We start from the raw sequence: 24,414 nt of genomic DNA on the forward strand, positions 1-24,414 counted from the left end.
GGGAAAGTGATGAACAATAAAAATTCTACCATATCTTAAAATGGTAAAAAGGAAACACTAAGAAGAATGCAAAAATGTTGACTGATCACAGAATAAATGTAAAGTCAAGTTAAAGTTATAAAAATGCACAAAATGAGGTTTAAGCAGCTCCACAACTATAGTGGCTCAATATGTATGTAGACAGTTAAAGGACATGTTTAAACTGAGATTGTTAAATTAAAGCTATTCTTTATAGAGATATAGTGCCTGCTGTTTGTGTTAGTGCAAAAATTATTTGAATACAACATGGGAGGCAGTGTGGCATAGTAGTTAAGGCTGCAAACTCAAAGTTTGTGGGTTCAAAACCTACTTTTGGACAAGTCACTTCACATGCCTATGCTGCAATTGGAAAAACAAATATAATCAACTGTATCTCAAATGTTGTACATCGAAAAGGATAAAAGTGTAAGTGATTAATAAACACCAAATGGTCTCCCACTTTTTTTAACCTGATCTCTTTGTCTCGCTATGCCTTTTTAATTTGCTATTTTTAATATATGGCATTGTTCTACTACTGTATTCCTAAAAAGCTTTATTACAATTTCCTCCTGTTTAAGTTCAGATAGACAGCATGTTCCTTATTTCAGAGCCCATCCAATTTCCAGACATTTTAAATAATATTTATTTTAAACTAGGGGGCTTTGCTCCCTGCTCATCAACACCCCTGCCTGCACTACACACCGGCAACTTTGCGTCTCTGCAGCTCGCAGCTCGCTGGATTTCACTTTCGCCAAACAACACAACTTTTAATTCTCACAGATAGGCCTTTTCATTGGGAAGAAACACTACTTTTCCCAGATGGCAACACGAATTAAACAATCTACAAGTCTCCGACTTAAAGTTTAAATCCAAACAATATCTACATACTTCTGTCATATCACCTATGTCTATATATTTGATCTCTTTTCGCTTTTACATTTTAATCAATTTTGCATTGAATTTTGATTCCATGTTTGGAAATACATCATGACAATTAAATGTATAACTGTCTGTGAGTGAATATCGTTTCTTTCTCTCTACACGAACTGTGTCTGACAATAGCATTCACACAAATGAGAAATGATTGAACCATGTGCGTGGCTCTAAATGTTTAAGATGTGAGTGGGACTTTTCCAAATCTCTTTGCATAAAGTCTTGTCTTATGGGGCTTGAAATTTTCTCTCGCGGGAATTCACTTTCACCAAATAACCAATCTTTTAATTCTCACAGATATGCCTCTTCATTGGGAAGAAGCACTACTTTTCCCTGATGGCAACATGAATTAGACGGTCTACAATTCTCCGACTTAAAGTTTAAATCCGAACAATATATTCAATCTCTTTTCGCTGTTCCGTTATTTCACGGAGTAATAATTTCTGTTTGTTTGCTCTAATGCAATGTTTACTATCATTTTTTTGAGACTTTCGAATTTTCATACTTCCTTGATCTCTGACCTGCTCTGCATATGTATTGCTTCAACGTTTTTTAATTCCTTATGACATCCTACTTTGTCATCTACTCTTTGTCTTTTATTTCCGATCCTGGGCATGGTTAAATCTCTTGGCACAAAGTCTTGTGAAAGTGTCTGTCTGAGAAAGTAACGTCTGGTCACTCTTCCCAAGATTTTTTTTATTATAATAGAGAGACATGGAATAAAAGACTAAATTAAATATAAAAAACACAAAAAATAAATTCTGAACTGCAAAGCACAGTAAAAATCAACAAAATAATAAATAATCCATTCAATGGTTGAGTAAACCCACCTAATTCAGTTTCAGGGTATTAGGGAGCCAGAGTGCATTTCGGCAAAACTGATTTACATACATGACCACACTCACTAATGGGGGGACTAATTGAGAGTCACCAAATTCAAATCACTTTGTTTTTTTATAGCACTGTTCACTATGTGCAGCCAAAGAGCATTGTGACAATTTGCAAGTAGATACAACCAAATTTTACAAAGTACGAAATACATAATGAGTACACATGAAGACAGGAAACATAACATACATGGAGCCCACTAATATCTGTCCATTAATTGTTGGTTGAACTTTGGCTAGTTAAAAACAGGCAAGAGGAGAACAAAAACACCAGTCAGCAGCATCCAAAGAGAAAATAAACCGCTGGAGAGGTCCATATATAGTTATAACAGAGAAAGTCAAAGACAAAGTCTGACAGTTCTAGAGACCTAGGCCAACTGGCTGCCCACCCCCTCCTGGGCATTTTACAATAGAGTCTGTCCTGGGCTGTACAAATAACATATAAATAATCTAGGATGTTTATCTTAGGGATGTGGGAGGAAAACAGAAGGAGATATATACTAACATATTCCACACGGAAAGTAAGTAGGCTGGGATTTTTGCTGATCACATTAGTACTATATACAATATAATAAGGTCACAATCAAGGAAATAAAAAACAATTTAAAACAACAATTTAAACTCAGACCTTTAAATAAAAACTACAAAAATGCAATTAAATATCAAAAAATGCAAATCAGTTAAATGCAAATATAATATCTTATAAAGTAAGAAGGACTATGCATTGCCATTGCTGATTTGGAGCAAAAAGTTATTTGCCTCATTACATACTTATGAATTGTATTGCCTATATGCTTAATTAGTTGTGTTGTATTAAAGTCAGCATAGCATACAGTAGATAAGACTGTTGTAAGGTGCTGACCCACTTATTGTACTGCTTTCTCAGACAAAGGTGGAGGCAGTAAATTCGCAAAAATCATATTAGGTCTTCACCTGTAAAATTGCTGCGTTGAGCTGCCCTGGATATTGACTTTGACTTCACTAACACATGACTCTGACCAGGTAATTTACTGGTAAATTCCCATGACAGCAAATCCTGACATTTTGACAGTTATGACTGGAGGGTCAAAAGGGTATCCTGATAGCAAAACACAGTATGACTGGAGTAAAATGCAGCATTTATATGGTTTTACTTGATAGCAGCAGCTGGCATTTTACAACAGACATACAAGAGAGCTAAACAAAGCCTTACAAGATACTGCAGAATTGACAGTATTTTTTGTTTTTAAAAATTGTATACATTGAGAACTGCTGAAGAATAAAGCTTACACCCAGGGAGACTCCATTATTTCTTTCATTTGTACATAGAGTATAATTATAGTAGGTAATTTGTTTGCTACATTTATTTCTCAGAGGACATAGGTTTCGTTCATGAATTCACTTCATTACCATTACATCTCATGATGTTGAAGTGTATTGTATTTTCAGTTTGTGTGACATTTTGAAAAGATTTTGAAAGACAAATGTGCTTCACATTTTCAATCGCAAATTTTCACACATCACCAGTAGCTTAAAACATTTATACCGTAAAACATTATTTTTTCAAAGCTTTTTTTCACAGAATATGTCTAGTTCTTAACGTGTAATTTGTCTTCTTAAACAATACATTCACATTACAAAACACAGCTGAATTTCTTCATAGAAAAAAATCCAGAAAACATTTCATCACTTTTCATGAGGAGAAATTCTGAGCCTATTAGAATGTGCATGATGTTGTCATTAAACTGCCACTTTTGAAACGTGATTTTAAATTCTTATTTTAAACAACATGTATACTTTTGTTGTGACCATTTGGGGATGCTCTTGACATGGCCCTGAAGCAGAATGCTAACAATGAGACCAAAAAGCAACAACAGAAGTGTGTTTATTGAACAAGTAAAGGATATATGGGGCATCCCAAATGCAAGGAAACAACACGGTACAACTGAAGCAGGGAAAACAGTAAACGCTGCTGCCTGCCTAGATGTTAACTAATGGATGATGAACAGCTGACAATAGGTTGTGTGGCCTTTCCAATTGGCCACTGGCAAACTACTTTCAAAAACAGCCTTTCTTTTACTTTGAACTTGAATCATCTGACTCCAGTACCTCCTACCAGTGTAATGCTTGTTTTTTTATCTCCTCCAAACACCATACTGTACATAACAACAACAACAACAACAACATTTATTTATATAGCACATTTTCATACAAACAGTAGCTCAAAGTGCTTTACATATTAAAGAATAGAAAAATGAAAGACACAATTATAAAACAAAATAAATCAACATTAACATCGACATCAACATCAACATACTGTATGCACCTTCTTTTAGGGAGGTAACTTTAAAGCCTCCCCCAGGAATATTGTTACTTGAACTGTGTGCCCCCCAAGATGTCAGGAGGTATTTTCTCCTGTACTTTCTTTTCTTTTGTAAGTGGACATCTACAATTACTTGTTCTCTACTTTTAGAGGGCATTGTTTATGACCAAGGGTCAGATACTTTTAAAACACTGAGGTACCTGCCCCTGTTATTGAGACAAACCACTAAGGTCTTCTGTCCCATCTGTCAGTGCTCCTTTTAAATATGGGGAAATGTCGCATCCCGACTGTTCTAGTTTTTGCTTAAATTTACCCTGTTCCATTTGTGTGCACATAACACTCTACATACTATACGTACTATAAGTATATTGAAAGTTAATTGCATTTGGCAGCATTACAATGAGATAATGCTTAATAAACATAGAATACCTGTTTGGCTTCCTAGCATTGTCATGGTGTGAAATTGGAAAGTTGAAAAAGTAATTACAAAATATATACAGTATATATTAGCAAACTGTATAACTCTTAAACTTGTTACATTTAGTACTGAGAAGAATGGTGGCATAGCGATAGCACTGCTGCCTCGCAGGAAGGAGACAAGGGTTTGCGTCCCAGGTCCTCCCTGTCCGGAGTTTGGATGATCTCCCCATATCCCCATGTGTGGTTTTCCTCTTACTGCTCCTGTTTCCTTCCACTGTCCGAAGTCATGCAGATTAGGTGAATTGATGGCACTAAATTGGCCCTGGTTTTGGGGTGCATGAGTGTGGTGCCGTGTCCAGGGTTCATTCCTGCCTTATGTCCTATGATAACATGACATTTAGTATATAACTATTATTAATTATGCAGTTTGGTGCTGTTTGTTTGTCAATAGATAACACACAGTGATTCTTGTCCCTCAGAGAGAGTCAGAGAGATGGGGTGGAGGGGCAAGTTTAAACATTATATGTCAAAATGTTAACTTATGGTTAGTAGTACCTTTAAATCAAATTTCAAGTCTGTGATATGAGAAACTAAGCTGTACATAAAGAACAAATAATCAGAAATTGTACTTTACAGACACAATGGATTACGAAAGTACTCCTTTGGTTTTTTCATATTTTGTTATGTTGCAGCTCATTTTGTTATACCAGCAGGCAAAAACAAATATATAAGACAAGCTAGACTTATAGATGGGCTTTTACTAAAAGTGGTGTTATTACTATAAAAGAATCATCTAAATACAATATGCACTCGGAAAGTATTCAGACCCCCATTTTTCTATACTGCAGGCTTATAAAAAATCATTTAAAAATAATTTTCTCCACATCAAGCAACACTCAGTAACCAAGAATTACAAAACAGGATTTTCGAATTGTTTGTAAATGTATTAAAAATAAAAAATGAAATATCACATTAACACAAGCATTCAAACTCTTTGCTCTGACACTTGATGTCTGGCTCAGATTCTATTGATTATTATATAGATGTTTCTACATCTTGTTCAGAGTCCAGCTGTGGTAAGTGCAATTGACTGGGCATGATTAGGAAAGGCACACTCCTGCCCATATAAGGTCCCAAGGTTGAACAAAAACCAGGCCTTGAGGCAGAAGGAATTTCTTGTAGAGCTCAGAGACAGAACTGTGTCAAGGCATAGATATGCCAAAGACTCCCAAACATTTCTACAGCATTTGAAGGTTCCCAAGACCCTAAGTAATGGTTAAAGTGAAGAAATCTGGAGCAATCAAGAATCTTTCCTAAAGCTGGCCACCCAACAAAACTGAGCAGTGGGGAAGAATGGCCATGGTAAGAGAGGTGACCCAGAACCTGATGGTCACTCTGGCTGAGTTGTACAGAACCTGCGTGGAGATGGGAGAAACGTCTTCTAGAAGGACAATTGTAATGGCAACACTTCTCTGAAGTAGTCTTTATGGTAGATTAGCACAGTAAAAGACATGTGAATGTTGGATTGGAGTCTGCAAAAAGGAAATTAAAGGACTCTCAAGATTCTCTGGTCTGATGAAACCGATATTGAACTGTTTGGCCTTAATTCTAAGCTTCATGTCTGGAGAAAGTCAGGCACCCCTCAGCACATGTATAATACCATTACAAAGATTAAACATGGTTGTGGCAGGATCATGCTGTGGGGTTGTTTTTCAGTAGCAGGGACTGGGAAGCTGGGCAGGGTCAAGGGAATTCTGATCTGAGAAAAATACAGAAATATTCTTAAAAAACTTCCTCCTGAGAGCTTTAGACTTGAGACTGGGTCGAAGGTTCACATTCCAACAGGTCAATGACCCTTCACACAAAACAGACACAACACAGGAGTAGATCACGGACAACTCTGTAGAATGTCCTTGAATGGCCCAGCCAGAGCATAGACTTGAACCCAATCAAACCTCTGTGGAGAGACACGAAAACAGATGTCCACTGACAGTCTTCATCCAGCCTGGCAGAGCTGAAGAAGATCTTCAGAAAAGAATGGCAGATATCCAAATTCCAGGTGTACAGAGCATATCCAAGAAGACTCCAGGCTGTAATCAATGCCAAAGGTGCTTCAAATAAGCGCTTAGTAAAAGGTCTGAATATGACATTTCAGTTTTTTTATTTTAATAAATTTGCAAAATATTTCCAAAATCCTGTTTTCACTATGTGATTCCAAAAGTATTAAGTGTTGCTTGATAAGGGTAAAAATTAATATAAACGATTTTAGCATAAGGCTACATTATAACAAATTGTGGAAAAAATGAAGTGATTTATATACTTTTTGAAGATACTGTATATACTGTAGATGATTCCTTCATAGTAACATAACAGTTTTTAATAAAAATCCATCTATAAGTCCAGCATATCTTATAGATTTGTTTTTGCCTACTGATTTTTATGTTGTCTCTTTGAAGCCCTTAGTGTGTTGTTTTGCTTCACACTGTAATGTTCTTAACTTCATTGCTAGTAATTTGTTCCCCCACTGATGTTAATGTATCCTGTGAGAAGGCTTTGGCTGGGTTCTGAGAAAATTAAACTGAATAGAGCAGTCTAAAGGTGAATGCACCCATAGTAGATGAACTACTATAAGGGAACACAGTCTCTATTATGTGTTATTTTTGGTAGTACACAATGACAAGCAGAGGAAAAGTTGTTCACGTTGGAATCTTGAGCTCATTCAGCAGAGGAGATGGCAGGCTGATTCGTTCAGAGTTTAGGAGAGGAATGTAGAGACTAGCTATTTTGAGTTTAGTTGACGTTGTGCAATTACATGCCTGAATTACTGATTCCCCTTTTTCTAAATATCGTGAAATAGATCAACTTTGACAACCTTGTATTCCATTAGGTGGTGAACTTCCAGGGTCAATTGATGTGGCATACAGAACTTTAAGTTCTTCTGACCATTTTTGCTAAAGACACCTATTGCTTTACTCTTTATTATAAGGGTGTAATTTCATATAAAAAATATGGTTCAAAAATAGTCTAAAACATAGGGGTTTAGGGTTTAAAGGGAACCCAAAAAGCTCCACTCCTTCCATAACCAGACATTAAGACAAGTTGAACGGTATATTATATGTAAGGGTCATGAGGCATCAAACAAAAAAAAAAATAAAAAAAAATAAGTGATTTCAAAGTGTTCATAAGTAATCTTTATGAATACAATAAAACTAAGCTGAATATTTTTAACAGGGCAAAACCCTAAAAGTAAGTAATGAATATTAGTGGTATGATTTGTTTTTCAATGTAATTAAACATTTGTAGTTTCAATTTTTTACATGACAAAGAAACAGTAGTTTAGAAAAAAAAATCTATGATTAATTAGTATGAATTTGACAGAAATTTGAACAAGTATAGTACATACTGTTATTTAACCTTCTTCCAATATCAATCGTCATGCATCCCTGTCTTTTACTAAACTGTGAAACTACTATGGCATGAAATCAATTTTAGATTTTTCATGCAAATATACCACTTTCAGACTTCATATACTGTTTTTTTATAGGGTATTAATAAACTGTTATTGTGTTTAACACGAGAGGTTATTTTAACTTGTACCTGTGTTCCTATGAAGAAATTAATATGTGGAAAAAGAACTGTGTTGACAAAGAGAGTAACAACATACTGTATAACACCAAAAACCCAAAAGGGCTTTTCTTATTTATTTATCATGCTTAATTTGCTATGGTTATTAAAGTTATTAAAATGTGAGATTAGCAGCAGACACGCCAGACTAGGGTTCTCCCACTCTATTCCTAGGTTTCAGATATGTCTGTTCTTATATGTTTCATATACTGTAGGCTAATTCCAATTTCAAGCTGAAAAGCTTTTTGCAATTAGATGTCCTTTCCTTCTGCTTACAGCCCCAAAATTAGCATGCACTGTCTTTCTTTCTTAACAGAGTTTGCATACGGTGTCTTTAGTGTTCTTTTTGGGTTGGAAGTGTTTTGATTTAAATAACAGTCATTTACACTTCTTGGAAGTGTACATGGCCAGATTGATGAGAGACAAAGAAATGGCCAGGAGATGAGCTAATAACTAAAGGCAGAATTGTGGCCAAAGGACAACCGGATATGAAAGAAATAGACAAACAACCACATACTGTAAATCATCAAGGCCAGAACAAAATCAGAAATTAAGTCAAAGGAGAAGCAGAAAGTCCTAACATTAGGTTTTTTGATAATGCCTTTTAGCTAACAAGAGTAGAAGTAAAACTCAGAGGATGACAAGGCTGTGTTCTCTCACTGGATTTTTTCTCACTTGATGATTATGCAGGAATTCAAAATGCTAAAAGACATAAAAGTTGGTGGTGTGAACAGCAATAATATTCAGTGTGCTAATGATACTGCTATTGTAGCAGATTCTGTACCAAAACTTTAGGCGGTTCTTGATGTTGTAGTACAAAGTAGTTGAAAGTGAGAAAAAAGTCTTGACAATTAACTGGAAGCAGACCTTCTGCATGGTATTCTCAAAATTCAAAAGCTGCACCAACATGTAGTATTACAGACTTCTTCTTTCAGCTTCTCCTGTTAGGGGTTGTCACAGTGGATCATCTTTTTCCATATCTTCCTGTCCTCTGCATCTGGCTCTATCACACCCATCACCTACATGTCCTCTCTCACCACATCCATAAATATTCTCTTAGGTCTTCCTCTGTTCATCTTGCCTGGCAGCTCTATCTTTAACATCCTTTTCCCAATATACACAGCATCTCACCTCTGCACATGTCCAAGCCAACGCAATCTCGCCTCTCTGACTTTGTCTTTCAACTTTCCAACCTGAGTTGACCCACTAATGTACTCATTTCTAATCCTGTCCATCCTCATCACTCCCAATGAAAATCTTAGCATCTTTAACTCTGCCACCTCCAGCTCTATCTCCAGCTTTCTAATCAGTGCCGACACATATAGCTAGTCTCAATACTGTTGACCTTCCCTTTCACTTTTGTTGATACCCATCTGTCGCAAATTACTCCTGACACTGTTCTCCACCCATTCCACCCTGCCTGCACTCTCTTTTTCACCTCTCTTCCAGAATCTCCGTTACTCTATACTGTTGATCCCAAGTATTTAAACTCATCCACCTTCACCAATTCTACTCCCTGCACCCTCACCATTCCACTGAACTACCTCTCATTCACCACCATGTATCCTGTCTTGTTCCTACTCAGCCTCATTCCTCTCCTCTCTAGAGCATATCTCCATCTCCCCAGGGCTTCCTCAACCTGCTCCCTACTCTCACTACAGATCACAATGTCATCAAAGCAAACATCATAGTCCATGGGGACACCTGTCTAATCTCGTCCATCAACTTTTCCATCAACATTGCAAATAAGAAAGGGCTCAGAGCTGATCCCTGATGTAATCCCACCTCCACCTTGAATGCATCCGTCACTCTTACTGCAGTCCTCACCACTGCCACACTTCCCTTATACATATCCTGTACAACTCTTACATATTTCTCTGCAACTCCCAACTTCCTCATACAATATCACAAAAGACTGAGCAAGTTGAAGGGTTTCCTATCTTGGATGTGTGGTAACATCTGATGGAAGATGCGAGCAGCTAAGCATTATGGTATAGTTGCTAGGCACTAGATTTTAAATGGCAAGGCTTCTGGTTTAATTTCCAATTCAGACTCTCTGTGTCACCCTGAAGAAGCCACTTAATCTACTAATGCTCCAAATGAAAAAAAAAAGTTACATTTACAATTACTTGATTGATGGCACAGTGATACAAGGTGAAGTTTGCATGTCCTTCTCATGAGGACATTTTTAAAAGGGAACACTCATGCCATTGAACCAATAGACCTTAACAGTTGCAGTGTAATGTGCCACAACGCAAAGCTGCCTGCCTACTACAGTACATCACAGGGCCTGCCTAAGAAATGCTGTTAAAAACAGGTAAAGATTAACAAGCATAAGAAAATTAGCAGATACAAGAACTAGAACAGCCATCCAAAGAGAATTAATTGATAAAAAAAAGATCAATGTCATTAGCCTAGAACTTAAACAGTTCCCATTTGGAAATACAACATATATGTACAATTTAATTAGAATTAAAATTATAACATATATTACATTATATCCTGTTTACAGTATGTCCCATTCAAAGTACCTTTTGCACAGATTCAAGATTATGCACTTAACTGTGTACTGTGTTATGCTATGCTTCATATCATAAAACGTTTACAATTTATAGTGCTAGTTACACCAATCATTTTAAACCTGAAAGTATAGAGTTACAGAATCTTAATAGAAAGAATGACAGATAGTTTTTGTGTAAGCAAACTGAAAACACAAAGATGAATCTAGTTTATTTAGAATGGCACTATTGAGCTTTTTCACAAAATTTGTTTTTAACACATAGAGACAGTAATTCATTAGTGTGTTAAATGAAGAACCTTTCTTTAGACTGTATGCAAATTCTTTTAGATACATCAGTTGAAACTAAAGGCACAGTGTAAGCTGTGCTCAACAAATAAAGCAACTAAAGATGTTTCACTTGCCAGATGTGAGAATCAGTGCTTTTCAAACTTCAGCAACTAATAAAAAAAAAACTGAGAAAGAACTGAGTGTGTCTTTTGCAACATTACACTTTTCTCTGTACTCTCCTCATATGCATGAATAATCAATGTAGTGTGATAATTAGAACATTAGGAAGATACAACCATATATATCTCCTTTCCTACTGTTGTATTTTGTATAATACTGCATGTTTGGTATTTTAACAGGCAGGTTCAAGCAAGTGTGTGAGTTTTTTTATCAAGGTGAAATCTGTCAAAGTTTGCAGTTTTTAAAATGTACATTTTTTACAGAAATATCACAATTCAGCTGAAAAAAAAGTTATGTTTTCTTGAACAGGTTTCTTCTATTACATATATTACAATAGTAGACCAAACAAACACAGATCAGTTCTTAAAACTAGAATGCAGTGCCACTTGGCAGAGAGCAAACATTGTACATGTTTAATTACTGCAGTATTATCAATTTATTTTGCTGTACAGAAGCAGAAATGGAAGGTTTTTTGAACTATAGGATATGCTCTTTGATAGAGCAAGTACCTTAGGCTTTTTTTACTTTTGGTTATATTTATTCAGTTATGAAAAGCCAGATTACATTAACCCAAAAACAAAGCAAGAGTTTCCATCATTCAATGCATATACTTTCTACACTTGCCATATTCTTTAATTCTTCTTTTTAATGTTTACTGAATGTACTATATACTACCAGCTGGAAGAACTGTCAGGTAGCTGTCATTCCTTGTAACTATTGTCCAATTAACATTTAATGGTAATGGATAGATTCGTTCAGCAAATACAATAAAAACTGTTGACTTGCACATTCGGAAATGGTTGAAATGGACACTTTAGAATTGAAATTCTATGATTTCTACTAATTCCCACAATTCAGTAATGTCCTGCAAACTGCTTGTGGTAGCAGGCATGCATTTCTGCAGGCTGCTTAATATTGTGCATTTAATCTTATAAACTCCTTGTGTCTTTCCATTTACACCTTCCACTCAATGCTGCCATGCTGTTTCAGACAATCTGGTGTTTGAATACTCCATGCACATAATCTGTATGAAGTGTACAAATTACTCTGGGTTTTCTACCACAAAAATCTCTATAGAGATTTAAATATCTTTAGATTTTCTTTTCTTTATTTTTCAGATTTTTCTCTTGATGCCATGTGATCTTCATCTGACTGAGGATTCCCATTAAGCTCAGCTATATTTCTATACTTCTGGTTTCACTTTGTGTCTATATTTTTATGAACAAAAGAGCCATTGCTGTCTTTGATGCTGCAGCTTCTGGGCCTGTCTGTGTGCTAATGACCAGAAGTAGCCTGTTTACCTGTTTTTACTGTGATGTAAAGACACACTATGATCAGACAGTTATCCTTGCCTGTGGCAATGTTGCCACAAAATTGACTGCTCAATATACCAGGAGTCAGAGAGTAATGGCTGTGTTGTCCTTCTAAGTTTAAATACAGTATCTATATTGCTTATATCACCTTTTAGGTTTGCTGCATTTCTACTGTAGATGCTAGGCATTAGCAATTAGTCCTCTCCCTTGCTGCTCTGCATTTAAGCTCATTTGTTGAAATCTTCTTGAGTTCTTTATACAGTACTAGCATGGACTAATTTTTGTCTCCTAATGTTTCAGACTTCCTTATTTAATCCAACTATGATTTTAATAATCTCACTTGTGTTATTTTGAATATAGAGTCTTGCATATACTACAGCTACATTTACGGTCTCCCTCACTTGTCTGCTGCTAGTTCCAGGTCCTTGATAAGTAACTCCATTGATGGGTATAGGTGTCAGAGAGGTGATTATTTACAAAATATTACTCAAACCTCAGTTAATGGATATATACGCTCCAAAAACTAGTCTCTGGCTGAAGTTTACTTAACTGTGGCATGTGTTTACACACGGTGCAATGCAAATGTTGAGGAATTAATATGAATCAGATCAATCCCAAGTACTGGAATATGGATCCTGCATGCTGCATCAATAGGAACTTTTCTTAAAAGGAATACTCTACCCAAAAACTGTATATTGTTTAATATGTCACTTTGCCTATGTTTTCTGTAGTCATGACCGAAAAAAAAAATAATCTCATGTTTTCATGGAGAACAAAGATAAAAGTTTAGGATATAATATATACCAATGGTGACCAATATTATAAAATGACAAATGAAATGAAAAACACACGTTACTCTTTTCACATAATACACAAATCAGTTATACAGTCATTTGTTCACAATATGCAAACCACATACAGTTTTGTAAATAAACACTCCAGGAAAAAAATCAGTGCAAATCATAAACAGGAAATGCAAGTCACATGGGACTGAGTTTTTCAATTGCCTTCAATCATTGGTCAAATGTAAGACTTTCTCAAGACAATCTTCTCCTGATTTTGGTTTCAATATTCTGATAATGCCTCTTTCTCACTCCATGTAATATAAGGTATCAGTACATATTGGTCTCACATGACTATACTAGTAGCTCCTAGCCAGTTTACTACATTCACCATCAGTTATTTAAACAGAGATAATTGTCGTGTTTTACAAGTGAGTTTGACTCCGCTGTGAGAACTTGATAACTTTTATTTAACAAAGATAGTGTCTTACAGACCAATGCACTTCCTCCTTCCTGTCTCCCCTTCTGGTTCCCCTCCAGCATTTCTCTACCCACAGCCTACATTACCCCCTAACACTTAAATGTATTATACACAAATTATCCCACAATAATTACGACATCAACAAATGTAACTGACAAAATGGCTACATGCTGAAGTGATTTTTATTAAATGTATATGTATCAGTATCCTTTTGTAAAAAATTATGATTAATGGTTTATTTTAATAACAATTCATGCAAAAGGCATCCTTTTGCAGGTATTTATAGTAAATTGTATTATAATATAAGGAGAATAAAAATACATTTTTCTTTCTAGAAGAGCAATAATGAGAGTTACAGTGCTTTTGTAAATGCTTACTTGCTGCTCACACACATATCACTGCTGATAATGAGCATTCCAAATCTGCTAGTAAAATCTGCAGACACCTTTTCGGGTGCGACTGATAATGTCCATTCTATCATTGATAGCAAACAGATCCAGCCTTATCATTGTTTCTCATGCAGCAAGCACAATTCAACACATTAATGCTTTGTTTTGTTGTTTAGTGCTGCTTTGTATTTTTATCAAGAGAACATTTTAAAGTACACTTTAAAATAATACAACCTAGCAGCAAAATTTATTATATGCTATATATATTTTGTGGCATACATTTGCCATGCCTGACAATAAATAATTTATTCCTTAGCTCTGAAATAAGTGTCAATATTGTTACTAAATATACATAATATATTATTTTTAGTATATTGTTATTGTTATTAATAGTGTTTCCTTTAATATAAATTACAGAAGACAGAACTATGCTTTCTGGTAGTGGCTTACAAGAATGTGCTATTCATTATTAAAGTACATGTGAATACACATTAATGATCACCATATACACATGCTGTGTTTAATTTTACATTTTTTCAACTGAAACAAATTCACTAACATGAAAAATCAAAGACTAATAAGAAATACTGTACTAGAAAGTTTGATGTTAGGCTTCAAAATATCTGAATTTATAATTTAGGGTCAAGGAATAAATCGTAAGCTTGAAACTTTGAGACACATAGGATTTGCCTTCTACAGTATTTTGGCTCATGACATGCACCACATTATTACACAATAAAAATTTTGGTTGCTTTCAGTGATCAGATTGATATCATTGTTTATGTTTCTGTCAACAAAACCTTTAGTGTATTTCCCATTTACTGACTTTACAAAAAAAGTATTGAAAATCAAAATTAGAGTATGAAGTTCAGCATATGCAATTTACCGTAGCCAAAACCAACAAGGAGCTTAGCGATAATTCTAAGGAAGTCCCTCAAATTCTTTGCCCACCATCTGGAACATTATCTGATTTTTGCCATTTAAATATAATATGAGAAAGATGTGCACACTTTAAAATATGGGATAAAATATGGAATTGCCATAATCTAGAGAAATTGAAGTAGTCTCAGCAATGGGTAGGAAATAATCAATAACAACCAGATGCTCTGTAAATTTAAAGTCTAAATTAAAAATAAAATAAAGCAGATATTCTAGTATAATATATTATGTAATATTTTCAAACTTACTGTACTGGCAGTTCCTCCCCATGAACTCGCCCGGGCACTCACAAGAATAGTTAGCAACCATATCCGTACAAATCCCACCATTTTTACAAGGATCATTTTCACATTCATTAACATCTAAAAAAAAAAGGAAAAAAATGTGGTTAGATTAATATTGCAGCAAAGACAGTAAATCCATTCCAAGATTTAAATGAAAACGTACTGTTTGGTTTCTGGCTTCATTGTTGAAATACAGTTTTGCTTAGAAATTTACATTTCTACTAATTTAAGTATTTTATAAGCCACATAATGAAAAAATAGAATGGCTTACTGTCAATACCTTTCTTTTTCCAGAATTTTTGACCAGTTCATGGCTTCTTATTTCTTGTAAACTATCCATGTATAGCAATGTATAAGCCAGCATTTTCTTTACATCCCATCAGGACTGTGCAGAAAGCAGAAGCCAGTCCATCACAGGACACACACAAACACTCATTAATGCTCACTCACACGAGGCAAAATTAAAGATATCAAATGACCTTATATTGTATGTATTGTACGGTATGTACTGCAGAAGTATGTGGAAAAATGTCACAGAGACATGAGGAAAATGTGCAAACTTCTTATAAATTGTTGCCAGTTGCGATTTGAATCCTGTCTTATTGTTAAACCTGTTATACCCATACAGGATCCTAGAGGAAGGAACGTATCCTGGCAGTATTGGGTGCAAGACACTAATAAGGCCTGGATGAGATGCCAATTGAATGTAGGGCATAATATTACACATACTGTCACATAACGCAAATTTAGAAATGCCATTTATGTTAACTTGAAAATTGAACCATTGCTCAAATCGAACAATAGTGATAATGAAATGAATTGGATTTTACACATTGGCACAAACAGTGAAACTGACACCTCTTCATGATCTGTTGATCATGGACTATTTATGATTTGTCGATGATAGTCTGCTGGAGTTGTTAAAATAAACTGCCATGCTGAGCAGTGCTGGAAGAGTCACAGTAAACAATTTGCTTGTTGCAGACAGTTTCTAGCAGCCAGTTGCTGCAGAGGCATATGGGTGTTTGTCAGTCTACTGATACTGAGGTGCATAGTTGGTAAACCAGTACAGATAAAGTACTGGTCCACAAACTGGTTGTTGCAGACACCAATTTTCAGCAAATTTATGATTGAGTGTCATTTTTCATTCATTATTAAATACATAGATTTCAATAATAGTAACACTTGAATGTGCTGTTTCTAACCTGGTCTCTTCCTTCCTTGAAGAGAATGGATTGCTTGATACCAACCAGTCTGGCTTCAAGAAGAACCAATCGACTGAGATGGCTCTACTAACTGTGGTCAACCAGCTACAACTTACTAGAGCTACTAACATGTTATTAATCGTGCTGGATATCTCCCCTGCCTTTGATACTGTCAATCACATCTTTCTTGCCACCTGCTCTGACCTTGGCATCACTGGAACTGCTCTCGGATGGTTTAAGTCCTACATCTCATGCAGATCCTACAGTTTGTGTTTGCAAGGAGATTTATCAAATGTACAGCAAATATACTACATAGGTGTACCTCAAGGATCGGTGCTGGGTCCTCTACTTTTCTCTCTGTACACCACCTCACTGGACTCCATCATTCAACCCCATAGTTTCTTTTATCAGTGCTATGCAGATGATACACAGCTGAATCTGTTATTCCCTCTGGAGGATAATATGGTATCAGCTAGAGTCTCTGCATGTCTTAGTGATATGACCACCATCTATACTCAATCCAGCAAAAACTGAGGTTCTTGTGATCTCAGTCTGTTCAATTCCCCATCTCTGTACAACCTGGCTGACTGTCACTAACATCTGCCAATCAGTATGCAACATTGGAGTGGTGACTGATAAGCAGCTATCTTTTTCTGACCACATTTCTACTATTTCTCATTCATGCAGGTTCCCGCTGTACAACGTTTACAAGATCAGAACTTATCTGACAGAGTATGCAGCACAACTTCTGGTCCAGGCCTTGATCTTTTCTGGACTACTGCAACTTGCTTCTGCAGGAGTAACAGCATGTCCTAACAAGCTGCTGAAAATGCTCCAGAATGTCTGTCTTGTATTTAACCAACCATGACAGACACATGTCACTCCTCTGGTGCAGGGAAGCCGCCTACCAAATTTCGTGAAGATGGGGCCATAAATAAGAAAGTTCAACATGGCAGACGTTGTTGACCGTTATCGACCGTTACGTGTAGAATTTCGAAAACTGCTTAACTTTTGTAAGTAAGCTGTAAGGAATAAGCCTGCCAAATTTCAGCCTTCTACCTATTCTCACTGGAGAATTAGTGATGAGTGAGTGAGTGAGTGAGGGCTTTGCCTTTTATTAGTATAGATATATGTATTACTTTAGGTTTTAGATTTATGTAGTCATTGTTTTCAGGTAACTATTCAAACATTAATGCTCATATTTTAGACATAAAGGAAATCTATTTTAAATGATTTCATAATAATAGTTAATATTGAGTTTTGTGGCATTTACAACACCCTTAAAAGTGAGCAGACAAACTAATGTTTCCCTTTAGTGGCAGTTAATCAACACAGACACATTGAACATGCTATAAAATTGGCATTTTGTTTGCCTCATAATGCTGCATTTTTGAAGCCACTGCAGTAGGCTTTTGCACTGTTTTATCTCTGCTAGATTTATATTTGTTTGATATAAATAACAGACAAAAAATGCAAACTGAAATGAAATGCATCTAAAAAAAATGTAGCAGTAGCTGAACATTCAAGAACCACAAAATGAAGCAATAACAGCATTGAGGATCATACACATGACGAGAAAATGGTTGTGTCTATAGGATTTCATTAATTTATTATACATAGTATTGTTAAATACACCAAGTCCTAAATTAGATGTTGAATAAATACCAGTTAGAATATGCTAATGCTATTTTTTTTTAAAAGGAACAAATAGGAGGCACAGGTTATCTCGGCCAGTACTTATTGCTTTTCTGCAGTTTATCCATTTTGGAATTTCTTATCATTTGAAAGTCATCTTAAACATGCAGTAATACAATCTGAAAACTATTAAGTAAAATAAAGAAACCTGTCATTACTGAAGACTGAAAGCAACTACTGAGTAGTAGGTAGCTTTTTATCTTTAGAGATTTTATAAATGATTCTAATTTTAACCAATGCAGCATATCATGATAAGCACATAAGTATTGCAGATACTACAGAAAACTGAATCGCTAGAAATAATGAAATCACTAGTCTTTGTTTGCTTCATCAGATATATGTTGGGAAATAAGGTATATACAAAATGGAGACAGATTGAGCAACACTAGTAAAATGTAAGTAGTCCATAAAGATCAAAAGAAATCCAGAGAGGCTAAAGTAGGCAAAAACAGTGCATGTCCAGGTAACAGCATCGTGATCCAGTGCTTAACAGTGTTAGCTTACAGGACCTTGGTTCAACTTCTGTCTTCCTCTGGGGGTTTTCATTCATTCCAAGTGTCTGTACAGCTTTTTGTTCTGCATTCTAAAGATGCATATGTTAGACTAAATATCAACTACTGTATATACTGGCTTCATGTGAGACTGAATAAGCATAAAGGACTAGCAACCTGTCCTCATACTTTCTGCTTGTCCTCTAATGTTGTTGAGAAATGTTCCAAGTTTTCTCACATCCTATAATGGAAGAAGCCAGTGTAGAACTGTTTTGCTTAGGTGGATTTCATATTTGGTTCTAACTTCACATAAATACATCTGTTTTGGCAGTCACCTCTTTCAAAATAAATATAAAAGCATGGCTTGAAAACCTACCCAATCCTTTTTAATTATAAAACATATATTTACTTGGACAGTTTAGCTGAGATTAAATTATTTTGATACAGCCTTTTTTTTTGCCTTTGATTATTGTTATATGCCTAGCTTAATTAATACCCTGTAGGAAAAAGAAACACCTTTTTAAAATGTTATCATCTATATATTTATATTATTTATTTTATTTTATATATTTATAGATCTTATGCATTTGTTACAATAATTTCTGAACTATTCAATGCTAGATTTGTGAAAACTCTATACTTTAGAAACTCTATGTAAGTTTAACTGTATAAGTGAAAAGGACTACAGACACTCCTGTTACTCTAACATAATAATAATAATTAATAGTAGTAGTAGTAGTGCCACATGTAGTACTACTACTGCAAGAAGGCTTTATTAAATGAGCTGTTAATTGGAGATTAATGATAATAAACACTTTCTAGACAGATAATTTTGTTGAGATTAACAGTTTACAAAAGTACAGATTTATAAATATGATTTAGCTAAAGTGGAGATAAATAATTGTATTTTATTACCTGTTTTTGCACCTGAAAGCTTTAATAATGTAATGAACAATACAGAAAACAAAACAGAGTACTTGATTAATATAACAGGTTAAAATGAAAATATATGAACCCAAAAAGTCTTAATGTGACATTTTCCATCCTACTTAGTTTAATTTAGGGCCATGAAAGCCAGGGCCTATCCCAGCAGCACTGAGTACAAGGCAAGGAGAAAATCAGGATACTCTATAACACTTATGCACACAACTGCTTTAACACTGAAGCAGTACCAATTCCACATACAGTAAGTAATGATCAGGCACAAGATCCTGCATAATGTGTTGTGCAGAGAAATCATTTAGTGTAATTTGTGATGTATTTATTTTCATAAATATTAAACCTTTCAAACAAATAATTAACTAAATGTCTCTATTATAATCAGAAAAACCTGCGTCGAGATAAGACTTTTTAGAAGATGAGACAACACTTACTGGAAGATTTTTTCAAGTCCCGCAAGTTGAGACTTTGGCCTTGAGATTTTTTTCAAGTCACTCCCTCTTCTCAACCATACACAACCACACACACGGTACTCTCGCTTCATTTGTGTGAATGCTTTTGACAGACACATTTCCTGATCTCTCAGCTCTTATACATTTCAACGTTTTGATCACAGAGAAGCAATGCAAAATAGAATCGAAAGAGTTAAATGGTCGGATATATTAGAAATTCTATTGCACTTTACACAAAATTTATCTGCAAAATCCTCACATGCATTTATTGGTTACTTTGCAGAATAAATTATTACCTCCTGATGATGTAGATCGTTTTGTCTGTGCTGAAATTCCAAACAGAGAAACCTATCCTGAATTATGGTACAAAGTCATTAAACACATGTCTCATGGACCTCATTTAAAAGATTCAGCACGTTGGGACTCCAAAAAAAAAAGCATTTAAAGAAATTTCCTAAAGCTTTCATTAATTCAACAGATATGACTAAGACTGGCTTTACTGGTTATCAATGCAGAGATAATCATCACGAACAACACATTTATCACGGAAAGAAAGTTGTTAAAATTGTGATGATTGATAATTCAATGATTGTACCATATACTGTAACCCCTATTTGCTCAAATGATTTGATGGTCATATTAATGTTGAATATCTGTTGTGCATCGGTTATGAGTATTAAGCACATCTACAAGTACATTCATAAAGGGCATGATAGAGTAAGCGTAGCTTTATCCAAAGAACAGTCTCAGGACGAAGTTCAAGCATATTTAGATACTTGGTATGTCAGTTCAATGGAAAGCGGGTGGCATTTAATGGAATTGCCAATGCACGGTCGAAGTCATTCTGTTGAATTACTACCAATTCAATTACCAGGTCAGAAAATGATTCAATTTAAAGAAGGAGAAGAAGTACAAGCTTTACAGGTAGCGAAAAAAAAAAATTGGCTTATTTTGAACTTAATAAAAATGACAAATGCAAAAGCATATACGTGAAGTGGCTGGGCTGGGGTGGCGAGCGAAGCGAGCAGGGAGCTGAGCCCCCTATTATTAATGAAATGAAAGAATTCAGATGGGAGTTTATTTGCCAAGGTTGCATAAAAACTTTGCTATTTCACAATATGTCGATTGCTATTTGAGTATGTTTAGGATGTCTTCTGTTTCTCCTGTCACTCTCGTCTCCATTCTGATTTTAAAGACATGTTACAAGCCGTGCTCTGGTCCAATGTCTTACCGATTGTTAGTTAAACCTTACAGCTATTTCTGCCATGGAAATATTTTGGTTACTGATAGCCTGAACAACAAAAATGGCTACAAAAAAATAAAAGCTTAGATTTCTTCAATATCTTTTCATTAAAAATAGGCTTTATTTTATTATATTCTTTGCGAGAGCAGGTAATAGAGGCATTGCAAATAGAATTAGGTTTGTGCTTTTATTAATAAGCTGCTGGGAAATTACAGTATATGTATTTGACAGATGCATGTTGCAATGATTTCGAGGCTTTCTTATACACTTAATTGGGCAAACCACTGCAGATGTGATTACACCTGCCCAATTAGGTTTACAAAAGCATCATGACAACTGATAAAAGAATATTAAGTGATGTGGTATTTAGCTATATGACAAGTAAAGGTCAAGCGATGCCTTGAAATACTTCTTGCTACTTTTTTTTTCATGTGAAACAGGTAAATACTTTGTTAAACTATGTTGTACATCTTGGTTTGGTGAAAATCTTTCAGCTCAAATCTAAATCAAAACTATTTTGCATGCAAATTTGAAGGGAGCAGTCTGTGGAAACTTTATGATACAGCTGAGGCAACATAATTGAACTTTCCTGTCTTCTTCTGTTTGGCTGATGCACTAGATGACTTTACAAAAGCTCTTTAGAGTTGTAAGTAAATTGAAGAAACAAGAAAAGAAAGTGCAGAAGCTCTCTGAAATGTAACTCATACTTAATGAGAGCTGCTGCACTAATATGCTACTTAAAACATATTTGTTAAAGTTATAAACTGTTAGTCATTAAAATAAAAAAAACACACAATTTAAATTATTCCACTTCCGACTAATTTTGTCGTGGAGAGCAAAAAACATGTCTACTACCCATTTACCACACACTTTCATATAGAATGGCATAAAATGTCAATGTAGTGCACTTTCATCCATGATGACATTGGATGATTTAATTGGTTTAATTTTCATGCAAACTGTACATTTGTTCTGAAACATGGTTTTCGATTTCAGAACAAGCATGGTAAGATTTATGAAAACTGCCTGCAACTTTTGCAACAGTAAGGTTATGTACAGTATAGTAAGGTTTTATTAGATAAATTTGAAGACATATGCTGTATCTTGAAGTAACATTATTATTAATCTTGTGTACCTTGTTGGGAGAAACTTTTTTCTTCTACTCAGTGGTGTCAATGATGTACTTTTCCATGATGTACTTTTGTGGTGCTCACACATTGTTTCCATTATTTGACAATTAATACTGCATTAATAATCTCATCAGATAAATGCTCATCATCTTCAGAGAGCAAAAGAGAGTCGGTTCTTTACTTCTGTTCATAGTGTTAACTTTTAATGGACACACAGAAGTTATGATCCTTCTATTCTTTTCACCACTGACTCCTTCAAATAGCCAGTGGATAGATACAGACTAGGATCACAGTGACATCAACCTTTTTAATGTGTCATTGCCTATGCATTTTATACAAAAATAAAAATAAGAAAAATGTAAGAATTTGCTATAGGGCCAATTTTGCCATTACCTTAATTCCTAATAAATACACAAGATAACTCAAACATAAATATAACTTGAAATGTGTGGCAAAAATCATTATATTTCAAATATTTTTTGCTGGCTTACGCTGTGGTATAAGCAATAAAAGTGTGGGGGAGACACTCAAAAGTTCAAGTTCAGAAAGTCATACATTGCCTAAAAAAGAAAAGAACTGGTCGGATATCATAGTCAACATGAAAAAAAGCAAGTCACAGCCCACCATCTGTTAATTCTGTGTCAGACAATACTACAAAAGCTGACCTCTGTGCAGTCTGGTTCATCATAGCACATCTCTCTTCAGGTACATGCTTGCCCACTGCATCACACTTTCTGTGCACTATAAAGCTGCACATTAATAGAATAGAAATGCTTTACATTTACATAAGCAAATTCATTCTCTGAAGGTGTAATGATGGCACATAGCGCCACAATAGTTCTCTGCTCTTTACTTTGAGGTGACTCACTACCCTTAAAAGGACTGCTTGCCTTTTTCCGTACTAGTTGGAAAAAGAACTTACATCTGTGCAGAGTTGCCATTTTTATAGGCTCTTCAGTTATACTGTATATGGTGTAATGCCAGCTCATTCCTTTGGTGGTACATCCTTGGCTGACGTAACTTGTCCAGCGCCGTTGCAATAGCAATGTGCATGCAGTTGACCGGTCGGATTACATTAGGAAAGCTGGAATTGCTGCGAATTGCATTTTTATGTTTTCCAGTTCAACCATAGTATAAGGAAATCTTATCTATCTGGATGATAAGAGGATAATATCATCCTATACAGCTGGCATGGTGCAACTTGGTGATGTTAGTGAAATACCTGATCATCAGCAATTTCACGTTGAAAAGCTCCTTTGGCTAAAAACCTGAGAGTGGGCAAAACTTTCAAAGAAACATGTAGAGCACAATTCCTCAAAGTCTACCTTTGTAAAGCCAGCACCAGTTCAGCACACAACTCTAAAAGGATAGCTCTTGGAAATCAAAATCGACAGAAGTCAGTCATCATCATCTGTAAATACACACTCTCTTCTAATTCTTCAGTGTTTTAACAACACTAAAGCATCTATGGTAGTTGGAATAGTTTGGCCATTCCATGCACCATTATATAGTTACAGAATTAGTTCAAGCAAGTGAATTCATTTTGTAAACGATATGCAATTCATATTTGTACATTTGATAAAACCTACATCATAGTTGTGAATCTAAAAAAGAAAAGCAGACCAAAGAAACAGTAAAACTGCTTTGACGTTGGGTGCTGCCAGTTTACAAAACCGAACAGAAAAGCGCATATGCAAGAGGGGACCCTGCCCTGAAAATGTGTGTGGCTTTACGCGAAGTTCAGTTTTTATACATGTAGAAGTAAGCGTGGAAATGGGCATATGCAGCATTTTTGTGCATCGTTTTTACTTGAGGCCCCAGGTGATTATTTTAATGCCCTGTCTTGGTAGAGGAATTAAATAATTTGACTGGTTTAAAAATAATGGCCTTTTTAGTTTTGCATTATACATTGTTGCAGC

The 24,414-nt window shown here is 35.3% G+C and overlaps 1 protein-coding gene across 8 annotated transcripts in view; it reads right to left on the reverse strand.

Moving 5' to 3' along the window:
- Positions 1-24,414, reverse strand: part of LOC120532859 (EGF-like repeat and discoidin I-like domain-containing protein 3) — a 939,662-nt gene that overhangs the window by 397,067 nt on the left and 518,181 nt on the right. For all 8 annotated transcript variants that reach the window (XM_039759297.1, XM_039759296.1, XM_039759295.1 and 5 more), the window contains one exon: positions 15,305-15,418. In XM_039759297.1, coding sequence (XP_039615231.1) covers positions 15,305-15,418 — 114 coding nt within the window. The remainder of the gene's footprint in view (positions 1-15,304; positions 15,419-24,414) is intronic.

Source organism: Polypterus senegalus, chromosome 7 (assembly GCF_016835505.1).
Source record: "Polypterus senegalus isolate Bchr_013 chromosome 7, ASM1683550v1, whole genome shotgun sequence".
NCBI lineage: Eukaryota > Metazoa > Chordata > Cladistia > Polypteriformes > Polypteridae > Polypterus > Polypterus senegalus.